The sequence below is a fragment of the Sorghum bicolor genome, chromosome 10, assembly GCF_000003195.3.
Source record: "Sorghum bicolor cultivar BTx623 chromosome 10, Sorghum_bicolor_NCBIv3, whole genome shotgun sequence".
Lineage (NCBI taxonomy): Eukaryota > Viridiplantae > Streptophyta > Magnoliopsida > Poales > Poaceae > Sorghum > Sorghum bicolor.
The window spans coordinates 59521811-59540469 of record NC_012879.2 but is presented as its reverse complement, the minus strand read 5'-3'; the positions used below and the strand labels follow the sequence as shown (position 1 = coordinate 59540469).

Here is an 18659-nt window from a genome sequence, read left to right as displayed (position 1 = left end):
CAAGACTTCAAAGTCTATCTGATAAAACGAACTTGCAAATTGTACCAGTGGATGCAAATTTATCCAATCAGCTTTCAAATTAAGATATGGAATAGCAGGCCCAACAGTAATTTTACAGGAGCCGTATAGAATTTCACAAGAAAAACACAGGAATTTGAAAACAAAATTACATAGATGCCATAGCAGGTCCAACTAGTGCAAGGATGCGCAAGGTGACCAGACGTCATATGGGCCGGGTCCGTTAATCAAAAAGCACCGACCAAGGTCGACTGGGAGGTATCTTTCGGAAAAAAATTTATCTCCCTGACATGTGGGCGTAGGACATGCAGGGCCCACGTGTCAGCGTTCTGGTCGCAGAATCGCCTCTTCCTGTCCGCCGTCCGCCGGAGCACCGCCGCACCGGAACCGTCGTACGCCTCCGTGCCCTCGCTGGCGGAGGCCTCGGCGCAGGCCGCAGCGTGGTTCTGACTCGGTGGCCGGCAGAGCTGCTGCCTGGCCACAAGAAGCTGTCGCTCTCCCAGCTTTGTACCGGTTCCGATCAGAGTATCCGCACCACGGAGGAGCCCCCGCCTCAGGAGTCTCTCTTAGCCGCGATGAAGGTGGAGCTCACCGCGCGGACCTCCCAGACGAGCAAGGCGGGGGAGGAGACCCCGCCGCCGTCCCCATCAGCCTCTGCTGCGTCGCCCCCGGCGGAGGATGCGCCGCTCCTCCCCGATGCGGGCGTGCGGCGCCGGCCAGCGTGCGGGCGGTTCTCGCAGCGCAGCGGCTCCTTCCGCCGCGAAGTCAGCCGGGCCGCCGCCGAGACCTTCCTCCTCACAAGGCTCACTTTGATCCTCCTCCGCTACCTCGGGTACGCATAAACTCCGCTTCTCTGGCTGCTAATTGCACCTTGCTTTGTTGTGCGATGTGCTATTTGCTTGTTTACTGCGACCTCTACTTGGACTTTCACAGTTTCACTTGTGCTTTGCTCTCTCCTGGTACACCTACGTGCTCGATGACATTGCAAATTTGTCTGCGGAAATGGAAAAAATGGACAATTTGTGTGACATTCCATATTTAGCATCAATCTAAGTGATATTTTCTAGATAATTTGATTGGAAGTGTGTTCAGACGGCCTTTTATGAGAGTGACTACATGCTTTTGTTCGGTTAATAACATGTAAAATATATTTATGCAGGATAGGCTACAGATGGATCCGGCAGTTCCTAGCCCTCTGCTGTTATACCCTCTTGCTGATGCCAGGTTTTATTCAAGGTTGGTATTGCTCGAGATTTGTCATTGTTTTATTATCTGTGTATTTGGTTCATTTTTGTTCTTGAAAAAAGCATGGGTGATATAGCTTGTTCAATTGAACTCATACAATGCAACTAACTGTGCTACTATCTTAATGGATTTTGCTCTACTCCAGTTGTATATTATTATTTCTTCTCTAGCCAAGTTCATAGAAGTGTTGTATATGGAGATCAGCCAAGAAACAGGTACTTCATTTGATTCTACTACCACGTAACTAATATTTCTGCTTGATAAATCATTTGGTAAGTTTTATTGCAGACTGGACCTGTATATTCCCACTAGTACGACAGGGTTAAAGCCAGTTGTGGCATTTGTGACTGGTGGAGCGTGGATCATAGGGTGAGTGGAAGTATGTACTATCTTCACCCCCCAACCCACCCACCCCCAAACCATTTTTTGATATTCTTGCTATTGCAAAGTTTGATTCTGCCTTGATTTAGTGACCCTGCGTATCAAATTATATATTTCTCAGGTACAAAGGGTGGGGAGCCCTTTTAGGCAGACGCTTAGCAGAAAGAGGCATCATAGTTGCATGCATTGATTACAGGTACTCTGAATGTATTTCCTATGCAAAGCAGCATAATCATTCAGGCCATAGTCACTGAGGATGTAAATGCCTTGTTTTCAGAAACTTTCCTCAGGGGACTATTGGTGACATGGTAGAAGATGCTTCTCAAGGAATAGCTTTTGTCTGCAAGAATATAGCAAGTTATGGAGGTGATCCTAGCAGGTTTATAACCTACCCTTGTGTACATATTTGCTTACTATCACAAAACTGAAATAGTTCTTACTTGTTTTTTCCAAAATATTTATCTTCCTTAAAGGAATGTGCTGTGTATAAAAAAAAACTAAATGAAAAAGTATAGATCTCTGTCCTGAGATGACATATTTAAAGTACTTCTGCTCTTGCATATTCAGGATATATCTTGTTGGCCAATCAGCTGGTGCACATATTGCTGCTTGTGCTCTCTTAAATCAGGCCATTAGAGAATGTGGTGAAGAAGATACTTCCTCTTGGAGTGTATCACAGCTAAAAGCTTATTTTGGTATTTCTGGCGGGTAAAACATTCATGTCTCTTTGAATAGTATATAGATTACAGAAAAAAAAGCTATATGGTTGTTCCATTTGAATTTATGCATAGTGTCACTACTTTTTTATCTCTAATATTCGTAGCTCTGCCAATTAGATAGAATTTCTGGCTGCAATATATATGTCGTTGCTGACTGGAGAGATTATATGACTACTCTAGATTCAGTTGATGAATTTAGCCTTTGCAGTAGTGAGTGGGATGGGAACTTATAAGAACTTTCTATACTATGTTTAGGTATCAATCAAGTTTCGAAAAACAGCATAAATTATGGACCCTTTTACACCCTCTGTCCCTTTTTATGTGTCACTATGGTATTCATGCTAATCAAACTTTCTTAAGTTTGACTTGGTTTGTAGAAAATTTTAGCAACATTTGTATCTCTAAATAAGTTTATTATGAAAATATATTCAGCGATCTATCTAATGATGAGTATATTTGACTTCTCGGGAAATAGGGACGAAGGGAGTAGCACTGTACTTTAGCATTTATTTGTGGGGGGAAATAGATCAATTGCAATGGGCTTGAACTTTTGTGTATGATTTCTACAGGTACAACCTCCTTAACTTGGTTGATCATTTCCATAGACGTGGCCTTTACCGGTCCATCTTTCTCAGGTTCACTGTTAGTATTTATTCATGTCTTCTATATAAAATCGTGATCCTGTGAGTGTATTGTGACTTTATTTTGATCATATTTTCCAGTATTATGGAAGGTGAAGAATCACTCCAGAAATTCTCTCCACAAGTTATGATTATGCAATCATCTGCTAGGTCTGCAGTTCCTTTATTGCCTCGTATCATCCTTTTCCATGGGACAAGTGATTATTCAATACCTTCAGTTGAAAGGTGCGTCACAAATTTTATATTTAACATAGGGTGCATGGTAATTCCATATTCTTGCTGTTTTATATGATTCCCGGTACTGTTAGGATACTAAAGAAAATAAAAAAGACATTATTTGTGTAGAGACAGAGGACAATTTACTGGTTACCTCTTGTTTCTTTAATATGTAAACCTTCTTCACAAGGTTGTAGAAACACTAAGCTTATTTGATGACTAACCCAAAAATGCAGCCAAGCGTTCATTGACGCTTTACAACAGCAAGGTGCAAAAGCAGATTTATTTCTGTATGAAGGGAAGACGCATACTGATTTGTTCCTTCAGGTAGTCATTGTACCAGAAGTGCTATTTGGGTTTTCTTCATTTTCTGATTCAATAATAATTTTGAACAAAGCTGTCTTGTGGAAGACCCCTCCTTTTTCTTGTCCCAAGTGATTGTAAATCAATTCATCAAACATAAAATTGTTTTTCAGTTATTAATTAATGTTGTGCACAGGATCCTCTTCGGGGTGGCAGAGATAAAATGCTCGAAGAGATCGCCAGTGTGATACACAGTGAAGATCCAGACAATTCTGCTCAGCACCTTGTCGTGCCTGTTGCAAGGCGTCTTGTTCCTGAGTTTATGCTGAAGCTTGCTGGAAAAGTAAGCCCTTTCTGAAGCTGCTAGTTTGATTGCGATAGTAACCAGATGGAACTGTAAAATTATGTACATTAGGGGAATGCAATCTGACGCGAAATGGATCCTGCGATCGGGAATATTCTTTCTTCTGAGAAGAGGGTCAGGAAAGTGTGTCGCTCCCTGATTACTCAGGTTGTCCACTTGTCTACAGGTTTTAAACACCTTTGTGACCCTTGTTTACTCACATGTCACTGCTTTAAAAAACCGTCGTCCAAAATAATATAGTTTGTGACGTCTGTGCACTAACACCTTTGATTGCGAGTATATAATAACCATGCTATTTGCAGGTTTATTAACTTTTTTCTCATCCACTCACAATTTTATAACCCCTCGTCCATTGAATAATATCTACCCAAATGCTTCTTTCCGCACGCCCGTGTGGAGACGCTTTGGCGTGCACACACTGAAGCCAAAAAAAAAAATTCAGACGAACTCACCTGCTATCGCTACCACCAGAGAAGAAGCTTGTAGCGTTCAGGGTTTTGGGGGCTTTCCATGCTCTCTAGACTTAGAAGGAAGCTTCTAGAGAGGACGTTAGACCAGCGGCGGTGGTGGTGAAGACAGAGGCAGAGGGTGGGGCTGTGGGAGCGCCACCTGGGCGGTGCCAACGGCAGGAGAGGTCAGTTGGCCGGTGCCAGCGATAGGGCCATACATTGGAGAAGAAGGGGAGAAGCTTGTGTTAGTGTGGTGGTGGCAGAGGCGGCGGCACGCCACCAGAGCCCGAGAGGTGGAGGAGGCGGCGATGCACCACCGGAGTATGAGAGGATCTAGAGAGAAGCTTAGGTTAGGGTTGGCCGTGGTCGAGGAGCGTGGGAGCCGAGCGGGGTGAGGAGGCTGCCAGGGAGCGTGGGAGGAAGAAGGTGTGCGGACGGAGTCATGGGAGCCTGCGCACGTGGACCATAGTAGAGTCTTAATATCTAAAATATCACTCTGTTGTATTTAGCCTACACATGCAGGGTTCTAACCCCTTTTGCATACTACTATTAATTTTATGTCGAGGCATTCACCATGCATGATCTATGTAACTCTCATATCTTAAGCCCTAGGGCATTTTTCAATTGTCAGAAAAAATAAAATTTACATCGTGCTAACATGTAGGTTGAGTATATTCCTGTCCACTCAAAGTAACCCTTTGTTCGAACTACCTCTATGTTTGATGGCAGTCTTCCATCCTTTACAAGGCAACATTTCTCCTGGATACATACTTCATCTCAAAACCTATGCACCTGCCTTTGTCACATAATCGAGCAACTACTATTCTATACATTCATGTGGAAGTAAAAAACAATACAGTAGGAGTAAATTGCACTGCAAGTCCTTAAACTATTGGGCGATTCCCACATGGGTCCTTCAACTAAAAAATGTACCATCTACGTCCTGGATCTATGTTTTGCAGTCACCAACGGTCCAAGACGTGCCCCAGTAGTCTACGTGGACAAGCCAGCCTGGCTAATGGGCATGGCTATTTTTCTGAAACCCCCCTATCAATCCTGGCCCCTATCCTCTTTCTCCTCTCCCGTAGTCTCTCTCTGTCTCTGTTTCTGTTAACGCAGAATGTGTTTCATGACAATGGGTTTCAGTGAATTGCAATGTGGTTCAGTCAATAGAAAATGGATAAGAATATCTGAGACAATATTAGTGACATATCATAGCTGAAGTAGCATCCATTACCACAGTTGTGGTCATTACATCCAAGTTTGTTGGTCATCCAACTAGGTATGTGTCTACATCCAAGTTTTGGTCATTGCAGTACCATACTTGTGGTCACTGCAACCTAGTTTTGGTCAGAAAACAGCAAGTTGCTGCATATGATCTATCCCTATATGATCACTGCACAAAAGGCAACTCATATTTGCTGGACAAAAGGCAACTCTAGTTGCTGGGCAAAAGGAAACTATAGTTCCTGCACAAAAGCTTGACCTATACAAAATAACAGCAACACATTCCTTGGCCTTTCCTACCCTCCAGATTGACCCTTTCCTTTCTTGGCCTTCACTGTCTTCTTACTAGAGCCAGTAGTGTTCTTCTTCACTTTCTTGGTCCTTCCAGCCTTTGTTGCTGTTGTAAGTGGAGCATGCCTTGCTGGTGGGAGATTGGAGATGATGTAGTGAGAGTCTAGCAAGGGTTGACTGCTTGGAGTTTGCCTCAGATTCTGTGAAGCCTAAGTAAAATTGGTTTCATCAGTTATGTAGTATACCACAAATGAAATGAAATGAAATGAAATGAATATAGTGTTCTTGTGTTGGGTACCTCATCTAGTAGTTGTGACACCATGGGGTTCTCCATTTGGGACAGCAGGGTATGTGATTCAGGGTGACTCACCTCCTGAGAATATTCTTCTTCATAAATTGGTTGCTGCTCTGGCTCAGCTGTAGTTGTAGTTGTAGTTGCTCCTTTTGTTTTCTTAACAGCTGGTAGTCCTGCCTTCTTTGCTGCACATGTAGCTGAGTTATGACCAGGTTCTCCACAATGTCTGCAGTGTATGGTGACTCCATGTTTGGATAGCCTTGGACCATTTGCACCTTGAACTTCATGTGCTGCCCTCCTTCTTGCCTTTCTTGGTCTTCCTACCTTCTTCTCATATTTAGGTGGCTGCACTTCTGGACCTCCAACTTTTTCCCAAGAAGACTTATCAGAACAAGGAAAAATGTTGCAGCTATATGCATTTTTGAATGCTTCAATGGAGTAACAGGCTGGTAGCACCGAGTCTTCAGGGATTCTTTCATGCCTAAGACATGAAATTGCATGGCTGCATGGTATACCAGTCAAGTCCCACCTTCTGCATTCACAATGCCTGCCCTTAAGATCAACAATGTACTGCCATTCTCGGTCCTGAACTTCAAAAATTCCATTCCCACTAGGTAATACATAGCATGTGTTGGACATCTCTGCATGCCTAGCTAACTTTTTCCTGATCTTTGGGCATATAACCATTTCTCCCCATTTGTCAGCCAACTCTTTCTGTTTACTATAATGTCTGCTCATTAGTTGGGACTTGATCTTCTGTAGCATGCTCAAGATAGGTAGTTCTCTAGCTTCCAAGATGTACTTGTTGAATACTTCACAAGTGTTGTTCAACAAAATATCACACTTGGGGTATTCACTGAAAAAAGCCCTTACCCATGTGTTTGGTGGCATCTTCTCTAACCAGGCATAAGCATCCTTGTTGAGCACTTTCATTTTCTCCATCTCTTGGTTCCACCTTGTTACTGTACTTGCTCTAGCACAAGTCCACAATTGATTCTTCAAGTTCTCCCCTTTGAAGTGGCCTTGGAAATTTGAGTACAAATGCCTAACACAGAACCTGTGTTCTGAGTCAGGGAAAATTTGTTGAACAGCAGGGATAAGTCCTTTCTGTTTATCTGTCATTATGGTCCAAGGAGTGGTATTTTCTATGCCAAGGTCTTGTTTTAGAGTCTCTAGGAACCACTTCCATGATGCTAGGGACTCTACCTCTACCACTGCCATGGCTATAGGAAAGATACAATCATTTGGGTCTATGCCAACAACAGTTAGTAGTTGTCCCCCAAACTTAGTCTTGATGTGGCAGCCATCTAGACATATCACAGGCCTACAACCAGTGAGGAAACCCCTTTTGCATGCATCCAAAGACACATACTGAAGTACCCACTAAGCAAGTTCAGATAGAAGGTACTGCCTGGATTTGTCTTCCTGAGTTCATGACCATAATTCCATAGTTGGTTGAACTGTTCCACTTCATCTCCATAAATGATGTTCCACGCCAACCTCCGTGCCCTACATAGCTTCATCCTAGATGGGGTCAAGTTTAGCTCCAACTGAACAGTCCTACCAAAATTTGTCAGGCTCATCTTCTCATCAGCCCTAAACTTGTCCACATACTTGTTAGCTAGCCATGCTGCAGTACACTTCTTGAGCACCCATTTCTTCTGACAATGGTGATCCCCAACATAAGACTTGATCAAGAAACACTTCATCCTTGAGTCAAAAGAAGCAAATAAGTACCAAGGACAACCTGCATCACAATGGGCTTTCACTCTGGTCCTGTCATTCTTTGGCATCTTTATCTCCACCCTTTGTTTGATACTATACTCTGTAATAGCCTTTCTGAGCAATTCTACTGATGCAAACTTCATTCCAATTTTGAAAATAGGGTTCTGCATGTCCTCTGGCCTGAAGGTCTTCATATTCCTCCCAACCTGACCCTCTTCATCAGAATCTGGTAACTCCAACTCATCCTCATCAGATGACAACTCATCCCATTCCTTATCTGTTGGCATGTTCTCTTTGCCAAATGGTGCATTTCTCTTCTTCCCTTTGCTAAGTACAATGCCCTTGGCTGCACCCTCATCAAGCACCCCATCATCAACATTGTCATAAAATAGGTCATCATCGCCATCATCAACTTCATAGTCACTGTCTACAAATTCCCCATCTGTACTACCAGCGCTGTCACTGCCTTCACTGCCCACATCATCATCTCTTTGAGGTGCCACCTTCCTAGGACTTAACACTTTGGGTAGTGCACCAACTGGATTCAACACAATGTCTTCCCAGGCATTGTCATCAAGCGAATTGTACTGATCAAAGTACAACACAAAGTTTTTAACCTTATACGCAACTTGCTTCATGATGAGTGTTTCTGTATCTGAGTCTACGATTCACAAACCAGTAGCCAAATCCATCTCAGGCAACAACCAGTGAACATTGACATTCTCAAATCCATAATCTAGCATCAACTTGATCTCATCAATTCCAGAAAAACGCCAGTACTGCACTTTGATATGGTCAAACCAATCCACCTTGCCATCTAGATAAACCCGATTTTTTCCAGATCCACAGAAAAATCCCCCATGATGTACTTCCACAGAGAACTCGTTGTCATCGAGCCCTAAACATTCACCAATAACCTAAAGTTTAGTCCTTTTCCCTAACAACCCAATCTATACATCAAATCCATGTACTACGACACCAGAATCAACTATCGCAAACTACATTGAACATAGCAGGTCTTCTCGGGACTTACCATAATCAGGTGGTGGTTCCCCTTGCAGTCGCCGCCGACCAGCCATGGTGCCGCGCCGCACCACACTCCACTGGATGCGGCGGGGCAAAACCCCCAGCAGACCTCACTCCCCTCAATGCGTCGGTGCGGGAACACAGCAGAGCTCCGAGGTGGCGGCAAGCTTGGGGGAGGAGGCCGGCGGCTCCGTCCTAGAGCAGAGACAGAGATAGGGAGAGAGGCGACGGGAGAGGAGAGAGAGGATAGGAGCCAGGATTGATAAGGGGGTCTTAGCAAAATGGGCATGCCCATTAGCCAGGCTGGCTTGTCCACATAGGCTGTTGGGGCTATCGTGGCAAGTCTTGGACTGTTGGTGACTGCAAAATATAGATCCAGGACGTAGATGGTACGTTTTTTAGTTGAAGGACCCATCTGGGAATCGCCCAATAGTTTAAGGACTTGCAGTGCAATTTACTCATACAGTAGCTACGCTAACCTATGCCTGGAAGGGCAATATCGATGTAGGTCTCCATACATCATTCATTCAAGGTAATGAATTGTTTACTACACAAAACTTACTATACTAACTCAACATCATATCATGTTCGTCGAACCGACCATACCTTCGCGTATCTCATGCTTTGGACTTCTTTATGTCCTATGTGTCGAAGCTTTGCAATATAAGCTGGCTTACACGATTATTGTACCTTCGATAACACCCCATAACTTTTATGTGGTTACAAATTATTAAAATATTTATATAGGCTAATCCATAATAAATGAACCTCTTTTCAATTTCGATTGATTTTGTAGGGATCAAATCATCCGTCTTGCCTCTCACTCATTTATCTGTGCCTTAAAATATATCATATTTTCACTATGCTTGGCTCACCTTTGCACTTTATTTTTGTGCAAGTATTTCCCATAAATACATCAAACATATTCATTCATCATACTATCACATTGCATGAGCATGTTGCATACCAAACCTCACTTCGCTCTCCGAAAAACAAAGAATGACAAAGAGGGAGGTCATAAATTGAACACTCTCACTAACAACCATGCGGGTCGTTCACCACAACCAAACCTCACTTCGCCCTATAAAAGACAAAGGAGAATGAAGAGGGAGGTTGCAAATTGAGCACCCTCGCTAACAAACCACACAGAAGAGTTCAGCACAACCAAACCTTACATCGTCCTCCAAAAATAAAGGAGCACAAAGAGGGAGGTCACAAACTGAGCACCCTCAGTATCAACCACGCGAGGTTCGCCACCACCAAACCTCACTTTGCCCTCTGAAAAACTAAGCCTCTCACAAACAACCACGTGAGGGGCTCACTACAACATAAGATCCCTCGATGAAATTGAATATGCAAACAACTTTGTTTTGCAAGGCTGCTCATTTGTATGCAACTTTTTGCAATGTAAAGCAAGTCGAATGCTTCTCTCGAGAATCTTAGCCACTTTAAAATGGTTCACCACCACAATATAAGATTCCCTTGCAGGTCATTTTTGTGACTACAAGGGAAATTCCTTGCCCAGCGGAAAATAAAAGAAAAACACGAGCTTCAACTACATGAGTAATAACACCATCACTTTCGGCTCAAGGGGCTTGCCAGATGTGTCAACTTCACCTTCACCAACACTTTAGCAAGGGGCTCCACCATCTACCTCGCGTGACATTGACTTCATTTTCGGCAACACTTCGGTGAGGGGCTTCGCCATCGACGTTGATGACATCGACTTCACCTTCGCCAACACTTCGGCGAGGGGCTTCACCATCGACCTCGGTGACATTGACTTCACTTTTGCCAACACTTTGCCAAGGGGCTATGCCATTGACCTTGGCCACATTGATTTCACCTTCATCAACACTTTGACAAGGGGCTTCACCACTAACCTTGGCGACATTGACCTCATCTTCACCAACACTTTGGCGAGAGGATCCTCCATCGACCTCGGTGACATCGACTTCACCTTAGCCAAGACTTCGTACGAGGGGCTATTCCACCGACCTCGGCGATATTGACTTCAACTTCACCAACACTTCAGCGAGGGCTCTGACACCGACTCCACCTTCACCAACACTTTGGCAAGGGCCTCCACCATCGACATTGGTGACATCAACATCACTACCTTGCCATCTTGCTCGGTGCAAGGGGCTCGCTAGCTGCGGTGATGACTACATCAAAACCATGACATCACGCTTGGTTGAGGATTCATTGGCACCTTTGGTATCATTGACAACATCGCATCACCATCTCACTTGATGCAGGGGGCTCACCAACCTACTTCATCCATGACTTCATTAACGCCTCGACCTCACATTCGGATCGAGGGTCCATAGTCGCCTCGAGCATCTTTGCGACAACATCGTGTCACAATCTCACTTGACTCAAGGGGCTTGCCAGTCTACTTCATCGATGACTTCGTCAACTCCTCGACCTCGCCTCTAGTATCATTGACAACACCACATCACCATCTCTCTTGACGCAAGGGGCTCCCTAGTCTACTTTGTCGATGATTTCGCCATCACCTCGACATCATGTTCGGATCAAGGATTCATCGTCACCTTTGGCACCATCAACGCACTGCCTTGCCATCTTGCTCGGTACAAGGGGCTCACCTTTGGTGGTTACTGTCAATTCCTCAATATCACTTTTTGCTCAAGAATTCATCGACATCATCACCATCCTTGCTTGTCTACTTCGGCGTCAACTTCAACTTTACCCAGCTACCTTCAGCCTAGGGGCTTGTCATCATCATCTTCGCTCAACCAAACCTTCTCCCTAGGTCCCACAACCATCTTCAACGATGACTTCAACTTTGCTCTGCCATCACCATCGGCTTGAGTGGTAACTTGCCCTCGAGAGTAGAATGTTCTCTACTAAGTCTTTGTATAGATTTATCACCAATAGGGTGACCAGGTATATTTGGAACTGTAGGATTCCTCTAAACAATCAAAATTTTCTTATGGCAAATGTTCAATAACAAATTATAGGCACCTATGAGTCTTGTAAAAGAGAGGATGGAAAAGAACAGATAATGTTGTCTTTGTGGAGAATTATAAATCATCGATCACGTCTTCTTTTGCTGTGCTTTGGCTAAACTCCTTTGGGATATCATCAAAATAGTCTTTCACTTATCGAATATATCAAACTCATTGAATGGTTTTCTGAAGAGTGACTACAAGGTAAGGGGCCACTACCGGCTAGACTTCTTATGTTCTTGTTTGCAGGTTTTACTTGGGCGCTTTGGACAACAAGATGGCCATCGGAAAAAAAAAAGCTTCCTAAAGCCCCAACTGACGTGATGCATATTGTCTTATCATTGCTGCAAAAATAGTCTATTCTTATGCCTTGTTTAGATCTAATTTTTTTTTGGATTTTGACATTATAACACTTTCGTTTTTATTTAATAAATATTGTCTAATCATGAAGTAACTAGGCTTTAAAAATTCGTCTCGTGATTTACAGGCAAACTGTGTAATTAGTTTTTGTTTTCATCTATATTTAATGCTCCATGCATGTGCCGTAAGATTCGATGTGACAGGAAATATTAAAATTTTTTTTTATTTTTGGATAAACTAAACAACAAGAGTAAGACAGAGAACGTCTCGGGAACGTGAAGGAGGCAATCTCGCAATGGATGAAGCTCTTTATGCCTACTTCAGTGATGCTATCAGATGTAGTTGAAATCTGATTTCCTTGGTCTGTTGCTTCGACTAGCTTGCTTTTCTGCCAGGGTTTAAACTGCTTTTGCAGTATGTAAACTGTTACCTTGATTTCTTATAAGCATAGGTTTATCCTCTGTTCAAAAAGGGTCTGTTTCGATAGTTAATCCGTAAGTAAGGTGTTACCCAAGGAAGTTCAGTGTACTTATGAGTTATATGACTGGAGAAATTACTCATGAGTTTCTTGACAGGCAAAATGTGCACTGTAGTGATATCCCCTCAAAATGGAAAAAAGGATGATACACTGCTGAGTGCTGACACTTCGTACGGCAGAAGCCGTTGTAATAAAACTCAAACATAGGTCCAGACTCCATTGCAAGAAAACATCTTCATGGTCGACAGGCTGATCATACTTCATTGTTCATTCTGTTCCCTCCATGGACTAACTAGTGCTACATCTCAGGAATTCTTCATGAATCCATGCAGGGCTTCCAGAGACGCCACAACATGCTGGCATGACACGGTGGAAATACAGATGATGAAGAAAGAACCATCAGACGGTGGCATATTCCTCTTCTACCCAAGTACTAGCTGTGGGCAGTGTACCATAGAGTGTTTCGCTTTCCCAGGCTGTCCTCTGTATCATCGTCGACATACAGTGTACCAGATAGAAACCTTGCACCAAGATTGCTGTCGCCGTGGACAGACCTGCCTAGGAGTGCATCCTGGAGACCTGTTCAGACAATCCATCGACGACGCCTTCCATTTCCTCTGGGATTTCATCATCCTAACAGAGAAACCAAACATGAGTGGTGGAGGCACTACCTAATCTCTGAAGTGAACAAAGGAAAAGGTACAGCTTGCATGCAACAAATCAATCAAATGTGTCCTTTTGCACATCCTTTATTGATATTGACAGTGTGCACACCATCAAAAAAAGACATTGATAGTGCACAAGTGTGTCACCCTGCCTACTTGCCACCAGTTGAATTCAGGCAGTTCAGCATTACCTCTGGGTGTTTATTTTTGACAACGACACACTTGGAAGCACTTATGCTTGCGCTCTTCAGGTAGCTCCGAGAGCTTAAACTTGTGGATTTCACATCATTCATGTCGGCATCTTCTGACCTTGGAGGGCTCACAGTAGTGCGGGCAACAGAATCTGCACTCCTCTCCTGATCATTAATATGTTGTTCAGTATTGCCATCCTTCGATACAACCACTCTTTCCCTGTCATACACAAAGACATGCAGGATTTAGCATGACTGAGAAGTGCAGTGGAGAACCTCTTTCTCCTGAATCATGTACCTTGGTAAGGAAGCATGCTTTCTTTGCAGTGGAGAACCTCTTTCTCCTTTGCTATAATGCTCCTCAAGATGTGCAAACTGCCGTTTGAACCGATCAACTCCACTGCAACAAGATACTAGTATTAACAACCATACCAATCCTACTAGATAAAAGAATAATGCTAGATACTCCTATAAACAAATCCAGCGACTCCTTGCAATAGAAATAAAAACAGCATTTCACCCTTATAATAGTATAAAATGGATGATTTTTTTATTATAACAAAAATGGATGTTGTTTCCTATAAACAATCCTTGTACTTTTTTTTTGGTGTGTGGGGAAATAGGTTCCTGGCAAAAAGTGAGGAAGTGTAAAGTAGGTAAGATTTGAGCGAATGACCATAATGAAAGACAAGCAACTTGACAAAGAATGAGTAGGATCTAGGATGCAAGTAAAACACAAAGTATATAGTAAACTTCGTTTGATGTTGAAGTTAACTATTCCCATTGTATGGTAGTAAAACCTTAGAAGGAAAAACTAATGTAGTACTGCACCTTGGATAGAGGAAGCTAATCTGTTCTCCACCTTTCATGTACTCCTCCAGCATCTGTGGATGATACTCCAAAATCTGCTTGCGTATTAAAAAAAAATCTCAAGCATGGTGACTATACTTGTTTACACGAAGAGGAAAATATATTAAAAGTTATTTCTCCGGTGCTCCCTACCTCTCGATAGATCAATTCTCTAACATCATCTTTGGCCAGCTTCCTTCTTTCAAATTCAAACTCAAGTTTAGAAATTGGATGTCTTGATGGCTCACGTTCCACATTAGCAAGGGATGCAAAGTATGGATCTGCTAGAGCCTGAAATTAAGATAAAACAATATATTGTATCAAAAATCAAAATATATGTATGGCATCTTTTTATGGAGACTGTTAAAGAAAATGTAACAAAGGAAAAGAAAGTGTGTTCTTATTGAGTTTACCTCTTCTGCAGTAGGCCGATCTTTAGGATCAAATGCAAGTAAACGCTCTAGAAGACGAAGAGCCAAAGGATCAGCATTTCGAAATTTATGAGTAAAGGGCACAGGATATTTTTTCCGCATGCAGCTCAAGTATCTCCTGGCCTTCTCATTTCGAATCTGCAAAGTGTCATAGACAACATTATGGATGTTTTCTCCACATGTGAAATCTCTAGAAGGAGCAGACATCACAAAATAAACAAAGAAATGGAGCCTGAAGGAAATATTTCAGTGGCTTGCAATGGACTTTGTTGATAAAATGGAGCTTTAATATTATATTCGCATAGATCCTTTGTTTAGTCTGTTTGGATACACATGGCTAGTTACTAGTTGGGGCTAAAAATTAGCTCAAATTGGCTATGGTTGGATAGCTAGTTGAAGACTTGGCTAAAAAATTAGCCCATCTATTAGCTCTTTTGTTTGGATGCACTAGAGGTAATTTTTAGCTAGCTAGTAATTAGCTCTTGTATCTAAACAGGCCCTGTATTGTTAGACAACATCCTAGCTATTTAATGATATAATAGGAGGTTTGGGCAAAATGACACAAAAAGAATTGAGATGTAGTACCCGAGATAAGGTCTCAGATGATGGAGTTCCAAGAAGATCCGTTATAAGATCTAATTGGTGCACAACATTCTTCCCAGGAAATAATGGCCTTCCAGTGAGAAGTTCAGCAAATATGCACCCAATGCTCCAAATATCAATTGCAGGAGTGTACTGCATATAAATTAAAACATGTCAGAATTCGATAGCTGTAACATAAGGATTTTGCAACATAATCTTGTCTAAACAAACTTTACACCTCAGTTTCCAGCACAGTTTACTACAAGAATATAAAGAATACATAATTGCAGGAGTATACTACAAGAAGATTTACTAAAAGGGAAATATGATGCTCTACACAGTTGACCACTTCATGCATTAGAAACTTCAAGATGAACATGCATACATAGTGCTCTAACAATATTAACTACGATTGCATTCAAGAGCTCAAGACATTACTTTGGAGAAAAAGGAACCACAAAGTTCAGGTGCCCGGTACCACCTTGTTGCCACATAATCCTTCAAATAGAAAAGCAGAAGCACATTAAAAATAGGAAAGTGGAACATGAATGCTACCATAAAACGTCAAGAGTCTTACTGTCCAAAATATAGCTGAAGGGGCATCATTAAATGATGCACGGGCAAGTCCGAAGTCACATATTTTCAGTTTGCAGTCCGAGTTAGCCAGTATATTCTTGGGCTTTAGGTCGCGATGAAATACATTAGCTGCACCAATATAGACCATAAAGAGCACATTATCATAACAATAAACTGGATAACCATGAGCAGATGAGCCCACAACAGTTTGACAAATACAAAAAACTGTCTTGGCAGAGATGGGATAGGTACCGTGTAGTTGGTACAAGCTAATATACTTACCAGCATGTATGTACTTTAGAGCACGAAGAAGTTGGTACAAGAAAAACTGGTGATGTTCAGGGGTGAGGTCATCATTTGCCTTGATCACTTGATGGAGATCCGACTCCATGAGCTCAAAAACAACATAGATGTCTTGGAACTCCCTCCGAGAAGGAGGGAGCATAATGTGCTTAATCTCAACTATGTCTGGGTGGCGAAGCAACCGAAGGAGCTTGATCTCCCGCAGTATGCGTGTGGCATCCGAGACGTGCTCAAACACATCATTGATCTTCTTGATAGCAACCCGCTCACCGGTGCGGGTATCTACAGCTGCAGCAACTACTCCGTAGCTCCCTTTACCAATGACTTCTTGGATCTGGTACTGGCTTGCCTCTCCGTACTCTGTGAAGAACTCCATTTCCACCGAGTTCTGTAAGATCACAAATTCAGGTACAGATTGGAGTTAACCAGAGAGATACAGAATATTGGGCATCCAAAGAATGACTGGTTACAAAATACCTGTAGTGGAACAACCTATGGTTAACTGAACAGTAGTGTATCGTTGAAAGCTATTCGTGAGCAAAGCAGATGGCATGCATCTACAAGTTTATAAAGCTGGGATCTTTTACCCGGGTCATGACCAACCTACTAAAAATTGACCTTTTCACTAAAGACACGGTCAGGTAAATTCAGTAGGAACGCATGCAAGGGAAAGACCTTTTCTCACTGAGCCAGTGGAGTCCTCAACACACAACAGCAACAGGCAAAGGGAAACTGGAGCTAGAGCCTAGAGGTGCAGATCAAGTCTACCTTATCAGAAACCCGGTGCCCTGGTCGGCTGGTCAGATCATGAAAAACACAAGTGGGCAACTTGGAAACGAGTTCCTCCGGATCAGAATAACGCGGACGAGGCCAGCAATTGCCGAGATATATATAGCTAACTGAAGTTTGACGACGCAAGACGGAGAGCACCGCACTACTAGGACAGTAGGAGCATATATATAGGGACCAAAATAATTCAGTGCTTCAATTGAACATTTCATATAATCATATAAGTTGAGAAATCGGGATAAAAGCAGCCCCGATCAAAACGATATGCACGGATCAGATCGAAAATACAAAAGCATTATCCGCACAGCTCCCCAATGCATACGCGGAAGGAAACGAGGCGCTCACTCCTACACGGCAAGAAATTGCACAGCACGGAAGCAACAAAATCCCATAAAAACCCGATCTTGGCAAGAAATTCCCCGTGTCCGCGGATCAAGGAGCGCGACGAGGAAGGCAGAGAGACGTCCGGCCGCCCCCACCCAGCCCCACCCACAGAAGCAAAGCAAGCAAGCAAGGCAAGGCAAAGGCAACGGAAGCGGGTCCACTCAGTCGGTCGCTCACCTTCCTGTGGCTCTCGACGGGCAGCGGCATCTTGCGCTTGGGCACGCGGATGGCGCGGAGTGCGACGAGATCCGGGTCCTCGATGACCTCGAGATCGGACGAGCCGTCGTCCCCCTCGCCGGCGACGGACGACTGGTTGGAGCCGGAGGTGGAGCCGTTCCGGCGGTGGAACCAGCGGCGGAAGCCGTGGACGATCGCGCCCCCTCCGCCCATCCTCCTAGCCCTGCGCGCCCGACGGCATTGGCTGCCCGCCCACGGCCCGCCCGCCTAGCTATATACCACCAGTCCACCAGCTCCACCGCCCAAGCTCCTCCTCTGTCCCCTCCCCTCCTCCCGTGTCCCGTCCCTCCCCCTGCTGCCGTCACTCGTCACTGTTCCTACTCGCGGACGCTTGCTTCCTTTCCCCGACGTGCTGTTCCCGTCCGAGTCCAAGGGGGGGAGCCGGGAGCCCGAGTCGTCGGCGCCGTGGGGGAGTGGATTGACGGATGCAGAACGGAATGGAGAGCGGAAAACGATGGGCGTGATGGGAAGGAACGGGATCTTATTTTACCAGTTGGGATTGGATAGACGATTTTCTTTTCCTCCCCTCTTTTTCTAGCGTCTCCTGATAATGCGCTGTGTTCAGACTGATGACGATGATGGAGCACACGCAGCATACAGTGGTGGACTGCAAATCTGGAGGAGCTGAAACCTGGAAAAGGCAGGCTGTGCCTGAATTGCTTGCTATTACCGAAATTACTAGCTGCTAGAAAAAGAAAAAAAATTCTAGCAATGTGTCGACGAAAGCTGGTCGGCAGTCTACCTTAGGATATATCTACGGTAGTAGTTTATCGGTAGACGGTGCGCAAGCAACGAACTCGATTCGATGGTGACGCAAGACACAGACAAGGTTTTTATCCAGGTTCGGCCGCCGTGTGGGCGTAATACCTACGTCCTGCGTCTGATTGTATTGATTTGTGTTGAGAGCATAATGTGTATGATCTGTCCTCTAGAGGACCCCTG

At 43.8% G+C, this 18659-nt stretch overlaps 3 protein-coding genes across 7 annotated transcripts; 1 reads left to right on the top strand and 2 right to left on the bottom strand.

Moving 5' to 3' along the window:
- LOC8064960 (probable isoprenylcysteine alpha-carbonyl methylesterase ICMEL1) lies at positions 67–12266 on the top strand. Of its 3 annotated transcripts, XM_021449497.1 has the most exons (12): positions 76–850; positions 1178–1254; positions 1409–1478; positions 1552–1632; positions 1766–1840; positions 1922–2023; positions 2212–2352; positions 2933–2998; positions 3086–3229; positions 3457–3547; positions 3720–3866; positions 12122–12266. In XM_021449497.1, exons 1-12 carry the CDS (start codon positions 324–326, stop codon positions 12194–12196), a joined length of 1596 nt encoding a protein of 531 aa, XP_021305172.1. In that variant the 5' UTR covers positions 76–323; the 3' UTR covers positions 12197–12266. The 3 variants fall into 3 exon arrangements, 2 of the variants coding, with proteins under 2 accessions (XP_021305172.1, XP_021305173.1); XM_021449498.1 differs by lacking the exon at positions 12122–12266 and having other exon boundaries at positions 90–850; positions 3720–4150; XR_002448478.1 differs by lacking the exons at positions 3720–3866; positions 12122–12266 and having other exon boundaries at positions 67–850; positions 2933–3005.
- Positions 5860–8238, bottom strand: LOC8064959. Its single transcript, XM_021449208.1, has 3 exons — positions 7522–8238; positions 6225–6334; positions 5860–6063 (listed from the first exon to the last, which is right to left on the bottom strand). The coding sequence occupies exons 1-3, from the start codon at positions 8159–8161 to the stop codon at positions 5860–5862; spliced, it is 954 nt and encodes a 317-aa protein (XP_021304883.1). The 5' UTR covers positions 8162–8238.
- Positions 12752–18340, bottom strand: LOC8065598 (mitogen-activated protein kinase 12). Of its 3 annotated transcripts, none has more exons than XM_021449496.1 (11): positions 18208–18340; positions 16287–16695; positions 16006–16133; positions 15867–15926; positions 15432–15581; positions 14829–14984; positions 14569–14706; positions 14398–14471; positions 13865–13966; positions 13567–13786; positions 12752–13343 (listed from the first exon to the last, which is right to left on the bottom strand). In XM_021449496.1, exons 2-11 carry the CDS (start codon positions 16681–16683, stop codon positions 13269–13271), a joined length of 1500 nt encoding a protein of 499 aa, XP_021305171.1. In that variant the 5' UTR covers positions 16684–16695; positions 18208–18340; the 3' UTR covers positions 12752–13268. The 3 variants fall into 3 exon arrangements, with proteins under 3 accessions (XP_021305171.1, XP_002437560.1, XP_021305170.1); XM_002437515.2 differs by having other exon boundaries at positions 17658–18257; XM_021449495.1 differs by lacking the exon at positions 18208–18340 and adding an exon at positions 16785–17021.